We start from the raw sequence: 13,685 nt of genomic DNA, 5'->3' as shown, positions 1-13,685 counted from the left end.
GGGGATCTGACGCCCTCTCCCCATGAGCATCTGGCATTTCTTCAGCAATAAAAGTCAAGGCCAAGGCCAAGGAATTATTAGGAACTGGGAGGGGACTTGGCGCCACTCAGGCCTTACCCACAGGTAGAAACTAAGAGCAAAAGGAAAGTCTGCAGGGAGCCAAGACTGGGAATGAGGCTCCTTCAGCCTCGCTGTCTCTACTCCAGGCTCTCGGGTCCCTGTGTCCATGGAACAAACTGGATATTCTACCCCTCAGCCAATTCAGTAGCCACTTCCCACCAAACTCTTGTTGGGCTGGTCTGCAAGCTTGAGGATCCCATGGATGGGCCACTTAGGCGCCATCTATAGGCAAACTGGGCCTCCTTAGCCTGCCTCTGCTCCCCACCCTGTGTGTATGGGGAAAAGGACAGGGGAGTGGAGCAGGCATCCGAGGCAGCCTTCAAACTCGGCTTCCTTTTTGTTCACAGAACAGCCTCGCACGGAGTCGGAGTGGGAGAACAGCTTCACCCTGAAAATGTTTCTTTTTCAGTTTGTCAATCTGAACAGCTCCACGTTTTACATCGCGTTCTTCCTCGGAAGGTAGGAACCAGATCTCCCCACACTCCTGGGCCGGGGACAGAAAGCTCAGGGGTCACTGACCAGGGCAACAGAGGAGCTCCTCCTTTCGTGTGATTCATACAAAGTGTAAACAGAAATTAGCTTCCTCCTTTCCATTCCCATCTCTGGAGATGGTTTTCGCTCACGAGTACCTGGCACCTTTTCTAGCCAAGGTTAAGTGGAGGAAAGTGATTTGCACATGGGAAGGATGGAGGTCAAACTTGTAGACTCCATCTGCACCTGAGTCAGGGTCCAGACCTCACACCTATAGGAGCAGGGGCATGAGGGGGAGGGTGGCCTGCAGCGTGCCCTAGATCCCCACAGAAGAGGGATTGACGTCCAGACAGGAGGGGGCTGACACAGGATGCCAGCGCAGCCTGGGTAACTTCTCAATCCAGCAGTTATGAAGACTTGAAGAGGATCCGCATTCATTCATGTCCCAAGAATTCACCACTCCAGGAAGCGTTTCTGAACAGATGAGAACCAGGGACCAGGGACGGGACGGGGATTGGGTTTTGGTCAGATGAATGCAGCAGCCTCGCCGCAGTATTAGGTGCTTCAGAATGGAATCCTAGTCAAATCATTTGATTGAAAAAAAAAACACAGCATTACTGTTATTCAAAAAGATCAGAATGTGTCTGAGTCCACCTTGCTGCTTACACAGGCCTTGCCCACAGGCAGAGACCAGAGCACTTAATATTCAACAGAAAATGTTCAAAGTCACGGCAAACAATGAGAACTGTGCCTGGCAGCAGACAGAAAGGCCAGAAGAGGCAGATCCCCTGGAGAATTCCAGAAGCTCTGTAGAGTTTCCTAATTCCCTCAGACCTGTCACTGCACCAGTAATTTTTGTTGGAAAATGTGCTATTCGGAATAGAATATTGACTGAAGGCTTAGACCTACAGGATGCTAATGGTCTGATTTTCTGTGTGTTGAAGATTTGCAGGACACCCAGGTGCCTACTTGAGGCTGATAAACCGGTGGAGACTAGAAGAGGTCTGTATTCTCCCATCATTCCTTGTTTCCTAAAGGCCTGCATTAAACTGCATCAAAGGGCAACTTTGTGCAGATTAGAAACCAGACACCGTTTCTTACTCTCCATTGATTCTTGGATTTCTGTGTTTGCTTACCTCCCAGTGCCACCCCAGTGGATGCCTTATTGACCTCTGTATGCAAATGGGTATTATAATGGTGCTAAAGCAGACCTGGAATAATTTCATGGAGCTTGGCTACCCGTAAGTACCTTCATGTCTGTGCTTGAGAGGCAGCGTTGCTCATTATTGGCTTTTCTAGGCGTGGTGAGTAAGATAAGCAGTGCAGACTCAGCAACTAAGCCAGGGCCTGTCCTTGGAGCTAAGTGTTTATGCTCAAAGGCATTCATGAAAAATAACTAACATTGGCGATGGCCGGTGTGGCTCAGTTGGATGAGCATCATCCCGTGCTCCAAGAGGTTGCTGGTTTAATTCTCAGTTAGGGCATATGCCCGGGTTGCAGGCTCAGTCCCCAGTGGGTGGCGGGCAGGAAGCAGCCAATCAAGATTGTTCCGCTCTCGCATCACTGTTTCTCTCTCTCTCACTCTCCCTCTAAAATAATCAATTTTTAAAAAGTCCTTTCCATAACAAAAATAATAATGATACACACTCGCTCTTTTGAAAGATAGCACAAGTCACATGAGCAAAAGTGAATACTTTTTTAAGAAGATTGAGCCCCTCAATATGGAACACTTGCATGCAAGCTGCTTCCGGTGATGTCTCTGATGCTCTAGCTCCAGCATTACAAATCTCTGTAGCACATTAACTAGATCTCTACCCGCCCATCCCTGAGATAAGTCAGGCACAGCAATTTTTATAACAACATTCAGGCTGTACAGAAAAGAAACTTGTGGAAAGGAGCAAAGTTTAGGGATTCAGAAAAAAAAACACCTGAGTATGTCGAAGTCAGCATCTTAATCAGGAAAAATATTATTATGTGTTGCTAATAGTTTATGTTGATGACAATGGGCAGGAACTCGCATCCCTTCTGCAAGGATAACCTTGAATTCTGCTGTGTTTGCTCAGCTCTGGTCAGTTACATTTTAAAGGGACATAAATCAGCAACACTACTATTTCTGCTTTAATTACACACCTACTGATTTCTGTGTCAGCTCGGTGTCTCCATAGATGTCTTCAGGGGCCCAGGGAGGACCACTCAACCCGAAAATTAGCTGGAACTTGGTTCATTTTGAAAAGTGATCTCTTCCTACCAGAATCACTACTGGTCATTTTCTCTTCTAGGTTTATCTTTAGAAAACTTATTCTGAGTGTTTCATGTTTTCTATAAAACTTTTTAAAAAAATAAAGCATAAAATCAAACCTCTAGAAGCATTACTTAAAGTGTAAACCATAATTTATCAAAATGTCATGGATATCAAGAGACCTGTTTTTATTGTTTAATAATGTAGACATAGAGCAAAACTGTGAAGCAGGCAGAGTTTGTCTTTGAGAACCAGCCTCTCACTTCCTTTATTTCACATTTAGTTTTTGGCATGTCTACTCCCGGAAACCTTCAACCTTTTCCTTATCCCCACAGCACGCAGACCTGCCCCCCGTCCCCCATTTCCTCAGCCCTGTTCCATATAAGATGCGCTCCCAAGCACTGCTAAGGATTAATGTGCTGACCTACCCAGGGTGACATGCATTTTATTGGGAGTCAGAGCCCCTGTCGAGCTCAAGTCCAAAGCAGGCCAGTCCGGCTGTGGAACTGCAAGCTTCCGTGTGCCAGAGAGGAAGCATTTTGTGGGTTTGCAGATTTCCTAGGCCCCACCCCTCCCCCCGCCCAGATTAGCACCCATGTGGTGAGACTGCTCATGGCTCTTAAATTAAGCCAGTGAGGCCACGTCTTCCTCTTCTCACATATCTGGGTGTTGCTTTATAGATGGGGAGTTGGTTTATAGATGTTCTTGGTCCTTTTTCTAACCCTCATAGACAGCACTGATCTCATGACAGTTTCATGAATGACTCAACTAAGTTCATCAATCATTCTGTTTATCACGTGAAGCACAGCCTCCCTTGTTATTTTCCAAGGCTTTCTTTCCTTGCCAGCCTGTCCTCAATTATTTTTTAAACTATGAGTCTATATTCAAACACTTCTATGTCTAACTTAAGTCCGATGAACAGTTACATGTTTTTTTAAAGACACTGACCTTGTTGTGCAGGTTAATTCAGAACTGGTGGACTAGAAGAAAAGTGCGACTAGAGCATGGGCCCGAAAGGAAAATAAGATTCCCACAATGGGAAAAGGACTACAACCTTCAGCCGATGAATGCCTACGGACTCTTCGATGAATACTTAGAAATGAGTATGGAAATATTCTACTTCATCCTTTATCCTAGTTCATAGAAATGCAAATTCTAGCTCTCTGGCTACATTCAACTAAGCATATGTCAGTTATTATCTAGGCCAGGGGTGCGGAATGTCCGGCCCACAAAATTACTTGGTCTGGTCCTGCCAAGGCACCACAGGTGGGATTCGAAATTCAATAAATCTAGGAGCTTTTTTCAAAGCAACATAAATTTATATTAAGTGAATTACAATAAGCGAATGTTGTTATAAATATCCAAATGGCCCCTGGCAGAAAAAAGGTTCCTCACCCCTGATCTAGGCCATCAGTGTTTGGGGATTCTTGAGCTGAACATAGAGGAAGGAGTGTGTTGCTTTAAGAAGCTCAGTCCACAGGGATGGTGCCAAAAGCCTATAGTCACATTCACATCAATGTCATGACATTGTGTCCTGTCTGTTGTAATAAATCACCAGAGAACAAAAATGAGTTGGAAAACTTGATGAACCAAAGAAAAAGGTGTTATCACTTATGGCCCAAATGATTCATTCAGTTGATATCTGTTGAGCCATGTTATGTTCAGACAGACACTATGCTTGGCATTTAGAGATGTAAGAAGGGATAAGGCAGAGTCCCAGCTTTCAGAGGAGTGCACAGGCTAGTTGGGGGGAGCCAGAGAGAGAAAGAATATGTGTAATGGCATGTTGTAAGATGATGCAATATGAATCAGTAGGGGTATAGGGGGCACAGTCATTCTCTTAGAGGGGGTTGGCAGGAAGCAAGGACTGCTAAGCTATGCTATACTTTTATTTAAGAAACCAGATTTTTCTGTAATCAGACCCAAGCTATTTATTGTAGTATGTAACTAAGAACATGGGGTCTGCAAACAGATTACCTGGGTTTAGATCTCAGCCCTATCTTGTATTATCTGTGAAACTTTAGGTGGTTAATCTCTCTTTGTCTTAATTTCCTCACTTCTAAAGTGGGAACGATAAGAAGAATAACTACTTCATAGGGTCTTTGTATGAATTAAAAGAGTTAATGCATGGAAAAGGCTTAGGAAAATGCCTGGTTCATAGTATGCTCTTGGTACAAATTATCTTATTATTATTATTTTCCTAATCTTATCTCCTAGGGGAGAAAAGCTAACAGAATCCCCTAGCATAATAATTGTGTATAGATTTTCTTTCTTAACTTGTGTTTAAGCTTTGCAACATTGGGGTGGAAATTGGGGGTAGGGATGGGCAAGGTGCATTACTTCTGAAAGTAGCAGTTCTTTCTGTGGAATCTGAAAATAAAAGGAGCAATAGATTCATGCTTAATATGTCTTAGATTGCTTATGTCCTAAGTATCTACTGGTATTTTCAGAGTTTCAATTACAAAATGGCTGAGCGATATAACTTGGAGAAGAAATCAATTTGGGCATTCATAATAAAACTTAATAAAGAGAATTCATTAAGAGAAATGCTTTGAGGTCTCTTAATGGACTCTTCTCCCATAAAGAAGGAAATGACAAATAATGTTGGTGTATTGAGTGCTTGCAAAGAAGCTTTTGTGTGGCTAGAACTGGAGCGCTCCCAAATACTGTGGTGTCTTGGCAGCAAGAAACAAGTCTCAGTAAACTCTCACTTCTTACTTTCATTCTTATTGCTTTGTAATTTCTTAATGACTTTCTGCTTTGTTGTATTTTTAAATTTATTCATTGATATATAATATATAGTGAGAGAAGTATATAAACTGTGTGTACAAACCAATGTATTTTTACACTAATGTAACAAATCTATGTAGGAGAAGGGTTGGCAAATTACTGTTCGTAGGCCATATCCAGGCCACTGTTTTTGTGAATAGCATTTTATTGGTACACAGAAACACCATTTTGTTTTGTTTTTGTTTTACATATTATCCGTAGTTGCCTTTGCATTACAGCAGCAGAGTTGAGTAGTTTTGACAGACTGTATGGCCTGAAAAGCCGGAAATATTTACTGTCTGGCTCTTTGCAGGGAATGTTTTCCATCCTGTGAGCTAGATCAAGAAGTAGAATATTGCCACTGTCACAGAGGCTCTTTTGTCTCCTCTCACAGTCATAACACCCTCCCTAACCACTTTTCTGACTTCTAACATCATATATTAATTTTGCCTTTTTTTAATCTCCACATACATGGAATTGTACACTACATACTCTTGTAAATGCCTTTTTTCATTCAGTATGATGTTGATTAGATTCTTCCATGTTGTTACAGGTAGTAGTACTTCATTTTCATTGCTGTATAATATTCCTAGAGTGTGTACCTGAAGCAAAATTATGAAAGAGGCACAGTTTGTTTTTGATAACCACTCCCATTTTTCCTTTAGTTGCATTTTTTTTCATTTCCACTCCGAGATACTCCCCAACTTTCTCCTCTGTCCCCCACAGAACCCCCTAAGTCCTCACCAACCAATCTCTCAACTCCCCCATATCATGAAATCTACTTGTGAGCACCACTAAAGCACTTCCTAACTTTCTGACATCACAAGATATTCCAGGCTCATCTTGTATTTTCTCTACCATAGCTCTGGAATCAAACATTTCTCCAAGGATGTCTTGTCCTTTTATTAGACAACTAGAGGCCTAATGCATGAAATTCATGCAAGGGTAGGCCTTCGCAGCCCCAGCTTCATCTGGAAGGTCGTCCCACTGTTTGGTTGATTTTCATATTACGCTTTTATTATTATAGATGGTATATAGAAAACCAGATCTTGGACCTTAGGTATGATCATTGCTCCTAGGCCCAGGACTGCCTCTTTTTTCAATACCTGCCCATCTTTCTGTTCCCTGTGCTTTGGTACTAGGAGGGGAATATGAGTTAAAACAATGAGAAATTCATATTATTCTTTTGAAAATAGTCATGGGAAACCAATACACTTGTTTTGTTTTTCCTCTAGTTCTTCAGTTTGGATTCACAACTATCTTTGTGGCAGCTTTTCCCCTAGCACCACTTCTAGCCTTACTGAATAACGTAATTGAAATTCGACTTGATGCTTACAAATTTGTCACACAATGGAGGCGACCTTTAGCTTCAAGGGCCAAAGACATAGGTAAGTTGGATGTGTTTTAAAAGTTATTAACCATTCGGAAGATAAAATAAAAACGACTATCAACTTTAGAGTTTTTTACTTATGGCTCCCATGTAAGGTGATTCAACTAACTCTTGCAAAAGAATTGTGTTAGCTTTAAATAATATCAGATAAGAAGTAGAGCTGCCTATTTGGAGACTTATCTATTCCAGTGCTAGAAAAGTTATACTTAAAAATACAGTCTCAATTTATTTCTATCTTAAGACTGGAATCTAAATTTTTGATTATCCCTTATTTTCAAAGTAGATCTTCCATCAGCTTAACTTAAAAGTGTGAGTCACATGAGGCATGATCCCGTTTTCCTAAAGACAGAGATGACCTTTGGTCTTTGACTAGAGATGCTGAGTTGAATCAGATACAGCCTCTTGAGAGCTGTCTGTGATCAGAGACTGACTTGTATTCATTTCTGCATCCAGTGCTGAGCCCAGGGCAGGCAGGTGCTCAGCCAGTGTGTGGGGAAGAGGCTTGAGTGTGGGTGTGTTTGGCTCACAGGGATCTTTTAACCTCCATAGGAAATAAACACACATTCAGTGAGCACCTCTCCTGGGTCAGTGTGTCAGGAACTGGATCTGCTGATGAGCCAGAGGAACCCTGTCTGTACCCCTAAGGAGCTGGTGGCAGCGTGACATTGCATGTGCCAGCCTTATCAGAGGGGGCTTGGGTGCCTTATCATTGACCAGAATTCTCTATGTATGTCTGATCCTGATTGAGTTTTTAAGTCATGAGTGTTGGCACTTTCACAAACTCCTTCACTGCCAAAGTGTTTGCAAGTACAAATTCTTACTCCTATTTGCAAGTGTATTGGGGAAGATGAAAGGACCCTTGGAAAGAACTATTGAAAATTAGTTACCCCAGTTAATTTCATACTTAGTACCTCTGCTGTGTGTCTGGAATTAATACAACACTTCTCTTTGAATAGGAATTTGGTATGGAATTCTTGAAGGCATCGGAATTCTCTCTGTTATTACAAATGCGTTTGTCATAGCGATAACATCTGACTTTATTCCTCGCTTGGTGTACGCTTATAAGTATGGACCTTGTGCAGGCCAAGGAGAAGCTGGGCAAAAGTAAGTTTGCTGTAAAACCATCATGGAATCTCCATTGCCTAGCCATTGTGTGGTGTTAGACACTCAGACAGAAACCTCTGCATTGGAGGAATTGGGTCACAAACCTGCGACACGAAGGCCTGTGGTGGGGGAGGTGGAATTATGATTATAACACTTTCTGTCAAAGTGAATGCATCCTGGTCTATTAAAGGAATGGAGGTCAGACAAGTTTTAAATGGAATCCAATGTGAGAGCAACAATTAACCATTTTCCTCATGCCCTAACGACTATAAATTCAGAAATGTGTGGTGTGGCATTGTTGTGTGTAGCAGAACAGTGGTACAGGATGTAGTGTACATAAATGGCACTTCTATGAGTTTGTAAAAGAATAGTTATGATCTGGTTCCCCTTATGTCTTTATATGTAGACTCCGCACATTCTATATGAGAAATATGTAATCCTGTGCTGAGTACCCACGAGGTACTCAATAAATATTTGTGAAATAAGTAACTGAATGATCATTTCCTGGCTATTGACCTGACCAGTGTCTACATAACTGCAAAGCAAATTGGGTGAACTCGACTCCCTGGGAGCTCAGTTCTGTGGCATCATCTCAATGGTTCCCAAAGCCAGGGCTCTATATTTCTGGTCAGAGAAAGCCTTGGCAGAATTATAACAAGTCCCCTGGCTTTCACTGGTATACCCTTGCAAAAAAGATAAGAAATCTTAACATATTTTCATGGACAGTATGTCCCTGTTGGGCTAATGTCAAAATAATCTAATTCAAATTGTGGGATTTATGTGTCTGTTGTTCAGAGTGGGGTATGTGCTAGGATCATAGGGTATTTTCAGTGCTCCTGAAATCATCCCACATGGGCTGTTGCCTACTCATATAAGCAGCCCTGCCTTCTGGTTTACTAGTCTGAGCCAAATTAATTCATTTTCTACAGCCATTGTAGTTCAAGTAGCCCCAAGGAGTCAAGTGCCACTGAATCAAGACAACTGAATTAATGTATCCCTGGCCTAGGTCCAATTTCATTAATCCTACGTAAATACTCTAAGGCATAGATGATCAAATACAATAAAGCTCACAGTGCAGCTGTTTGAAGAGGCTTTTATAAAGTTCTTTACTACATTAACCTGTGGCCATTAAACACTAATTATCTAGCAACCTTAAGTGAGCATACCATCCCATTTTAAGAGAGATTTAAAGACTTATGTTGTAGTACCCATACATTTAATTCTAAGGGTAACTGTTGTTAACATTCTCTTGACGTAAAAAAAAAAAAAGCTTACCTTTATTCAAACCACTTTCAATATGTTTTGCATTTGACTCTCAAAACAAACCTGGTCGTGAGTCAAGCATTATTACCCTTACTTTGAAGAGGAGAGACTAAGAGAAGTGAGTCCACTTAGCATAATATTCTCAAGTTCCACCTATGTTGTTGCAAATGGCAGTATTTCATCTGTTCTTATGGCTGAGTAGTATTCCATAGTATATATGTACCACATTGTCCTTATCCAGTCCTCTATCAAAGGACATTCTGGTTGTCTCCAGGTATTAGCCAACATGAATAATGCTGTAATGAACATAGAGGTGCATATATTTTTGCAAATAAATGTTTTTGAGTCTTTCAGGTAGATACCCAGAAGAGGGATCATAGGGTAACTCTATTCTTAACTTTTTAAGGAACTACCATACTGTTTTCCATAGTGTCTGTATCAATTTAATAGTAAAGGATAAAGGGGGCCAAATATATTTTACTTCGGACAGTGGAAACACAATGCAATATACAGATCATGTATCATAGAAATGTACACTCAAAACCTACTAACCAATGTCATCTCCATAAATTTAATTTTTTAAAAAGCTGTAAAATCATTTTGTCTAAAGAGAGAGAAAAGTGAATCCAGAATCATAAGGCAGTGTAGCTGTTGGAGCCCACATGAAGATACTAAGCCTAGACTCATGCAGTACTCTCTATCCTGAACCATACAGTCAGCTGGTTTTTCAACAGAAACTTTGCAGGTCAGAAGGCAGTGGCATGAAATATTCAAAGTGATGAAAAGCAAAGACCCACAACTAAGATTACTCTACCCAGGATGGCTATCATTTAGAATTGAAAGAGAGATAGAGTCTCTCAGACAAGAAGAAGAAAATAAAGTATCACCAACATGAAAAAGCTAAAGGAGTTCATCACCACTAGAGAAATGTTAAAGGGACTTCTTTAAGAATAAAAGATTTAAAATATGAATGATAAAATATAGGAAAGAAAGAATTCTCACTGAAACAGGGCAGTGAAAGCAGAAAATCAACCAACTATAAAGCTAATATAAAGGTTAAGAGGCAAAATTAGAAAACTAGAAAACTAATGTGTAATTGCAACAATACATTAAGGGAAACACACACAAAAAAAAGAAGTAAAAATAATGACAGTAACGTAAGTGTGAAGGAAATGTGTCTGAACGTAAGTGCCCATCAACCTAAAATTGCTATAAACATAGCTTGGCATACATGAGACACAGGGTAACCACAAACAAAAAAAAACTCCAAGAGGTGTACAAGAAATAGAGGAATCCAAACACAACACTATAGAAAATCATTAACATACAGGAAAAGAAAGCAAGAGAGTAAAGGAACATAGGACTAGAAAAACGATCAGAAAACAATAAAACTGCAATAACTGCATAACTATCAATAATTACTTTAAATCTAAATGGACTAAAATGCTCCTATCACAAGACAAAGGATGGCTGAATGCATTAAAAAATGAGACCTGTACATATGCTGCCTACAAGAGACCCACTTCAGACTGAAAGACACAATCTGAAAGTAAAGGGATAGAAAAGGATATTTCCTGAAAACAGAAGTGGAAAAAAAAGCTGGGATAGCAATACTTATATTAAAAAAGATAGACTTCCAAACTTATGCAGACATCATAAATAACCAGTATGATTCCCTACCACCACCCACTGAATGTAATAAACTAATTATTTTGTTATTAGGTAGACATGGTTTAGAGTTTCGGAACATTCCCTATCCTAGTGAACAGAAACGTGCAGTTCTAAGAATTATTGTGAGGTATATACCTGATTTAGTGATATAAATTAAAACTAATGTTCCTGTAGAAATAGTGATATAATAAGGAGTTCAAAAATTGAACAAAATGTTCAAATTTTCACAGAATGAACCACAAATATGCAACTTACTGAACACTAAATATTTATACAAACTGTAAATCAATTGAAGAGAGGAACCCCATAACCAAATGCAAAGTTGTTTTTTAAAAGATAAAGCTTACTGTACAAAACTGTTTTCTTCTTTTTTCATAATGTCTGACATTTTTATTGCAACAAGTCGGAAATTAATTTTCTTCTTTCCTCACCTCATTAGCCTAATTTATTATATAAATTAATGTATCTATAAATAATCTACAAAGCATGTTTGACTTTAAATGCATAAACCCAACCTTATTTCCCCTCGCTTTTTCACCTTTTGACCCTATACCCATGCTATTTTGAGTCACAGTGGTTAAAACCTAAATGGCAAATTTAGTAGCAAAATTCAAAGACACTCTACAGTGAGTTTTATCGGGAATCTACAAATTCAAAAGTCAGCTTCTGGGTCAATTATTTCCCTTGAAACTGATTATAATGATCCCTAGTTCATCCTTTCCCCCCATAGTCAAAGACTGAAAACAGCAGGCAATGGTTTTCAAACCAGAATTCCCACATTTAAATGAACGTGGTCTTCTCAGAAATGACTTTGAAGAGGAGTGCATCCTAATTCAAGCAGTGCTGTCCTTACATAGGCATTTTCTGAATCTCCTTCCTTAGAAATACCTTCAGAGACCATCTACCCCTCCCGTAAGAAACTTGATTTCATTATTTTATATTCACTGGAAATCCTTTTTTTGCCTGATACATTTTTCTCCACACTCACTTCTCCCTGATTATCAGTGTGCCATCAGCTTTCCTCTGTCTCACTTGGAGCTGGTGGTGTGTCACAGTGAGGGTATGTAGATCTGCTGGCAAACTGAGTGATAGACATGAAATCTACTGCTGCAATAGCAGGCCAGTGTTGACAGGTTGATGCCATCTGGCTGAACTTTATACAGCAAATTATGGAAATCTCATTTTCTAAAATCAATGATTGTCTCAATTTGTTGTTGGCAAGCTAATATTCTATCCTAGTGAGAAAAATTCCTAGACAGTATTAGCAGTTCCTCTACTTCCTTGATTGTGGAAATTATGTGGGAAGAAAACTCACATAGCTGATAGCTATATGTATATATTAGGTTCATGTGTAATGCTTTGCATCTAGAAGGAGTACACACCCACTAAAGGCATATTTTCAACTTGGATTTATGACATGAATATGCTTGATACATAGTTTAAAGAAGGATCCTCTTTGAGGGTAGGGTATTTAGTCCATGAGACAGGTATTTCATTTGAATTTAGATTTTCTCAGTTGAGTTTTTGAACAGAGTATCCATTAAACAGCAGCTTCAATCTCAATAAAGCTCAGAGCTGCTTTGTAAGGAAGGAGGGGTTGTGAATATTCCATTTTAATGCTGGGCCTTTTTTGTTGTCCCTTTCTTTTCCCACTGCCCAGCTCCTGAGAAGACTACTATTTTCTGTATTTCACAAAAACGAGTTCCCTCACTGTGACACCTAATAATCATTAAGGCACTCATTTGTTTTCATGTCATGTTCTAGGGCAATTCATAGATGAGAGAGACATAAATCCAAATCACCCTTCCAAGGAGTAGCAGGGGAGGCCTGCTGCCATTGGATTAAGGCATGTTACACACACACTGACTATTTCACCCATGAGTGACTTGACAAATGGGTCCTGCTTGGTTCATTTTTTTTAAGGCCACAATAAACTAGTGATTTTTCTTGAATGAGATAACACAGAACCTCTGTGCTCTCAGAACTATGTTCATGTCAGCATTTTGGTTTGGTGGTCAGCAACTTGGAATATTCACACCAGGTAATGTTAATAGAATTAGAAGACCATGATTTATCCACTTAATCAGTAATTACTAATGATGTCTTGCTAGGTACAAAAAATAAATAAAATGGATTAACAATAGCCACTCACATTGATTAAGATCTTGCTATAACCTAAGCACTATACCACTTACTTTGTATATATCATTTCATTTAATCCCCGCAATGACTCTATGAGGTGGGCACTTTTGGCACTTAAAGAAGTTACATAATTTTCTGAGATTACAGGTCTAAAAATCAGCAAGGCTACAGTTTGACTGCAAAGCCCAAGTATTTAGTGTTATAATATACTGATCCCTGGGACAGAATGAAAGCCATCTTCTCAAGAACCTTATACTAGTTTTATTCCTGGTCCATTTTCAAGTCCTTGATAGAATCTCTGGTGCTTTAGTGTGCCTCCAATCAAATCATTTAAATCAACATTACTGGATCCCTACACTTCACGATATTGTCCTGGCTCCAAGAATACAAAAATATCCAGGACATCTGTTCTGCTTCAAAAAACAAAAAACAATAAAACCGTATAGTTCAAAGGAGAAGACATACATGCATGGAGCCAACTCTGGTACAAATAGTATGGCAACTGAAGTAAGTGTA

General features: G+C 39.8%; 1 protein-coding gene across 1 annotated transcript in view; it reads left to right on the top strand.

Moving 5' to 3' along the window:
* Window positions 1-13,685, top strand: part of ANO4 (anoctamin 4) — a 293,207-nt gene that overhangs the window by 268,105 nt on the left and 11,417 nt on the right. Inside the window, exons 21-26 of the mRNA XM_023749873.1 lie at window positions 468-579; window positions 1,536-1,593; window positions 1,735-1,832; window positions 3,791-3,933; window positions 6,835-6,987; window positions 7,946-8,093. Coding sequence (XP_023605641.1) covers window positions 468-579; window positions 1,536-1,593; window positions 1,735-1,832; window positions 3,791-3,933; window positions 6,835-6,987; window positions 7,946-8,093 — 712 coding nt within the window. The remainder of the gene's footprint in view (window positions 1-467; window positions 580-1,535; window positions 1,594-1,734; window positions 1,833-3,790; window positions 3,934-6,834; window positions 6,988-7,945; window positions 8,094-13,685) is intronic.

This window comes from Myotis lucifugus, unplaced genomic scaffold, assembly GCF_000147115.1.
Source record: "Myotis lucifugus unplaced genomic scaffold, Myoluc2.0 scaffold_10, whole genome shotgun sequence".
Taxonomy (NCBI): Eukaryota; Metazoa; Chordata; class Mammalia; order Chiroptera; family Vespertilionidae; genus Myotis; species Myotis lucifugus.
Note: the sequence above shows the minus strand (reverse complement) of the source record. Positions and strands in the feature narration are given on the sequence as shown.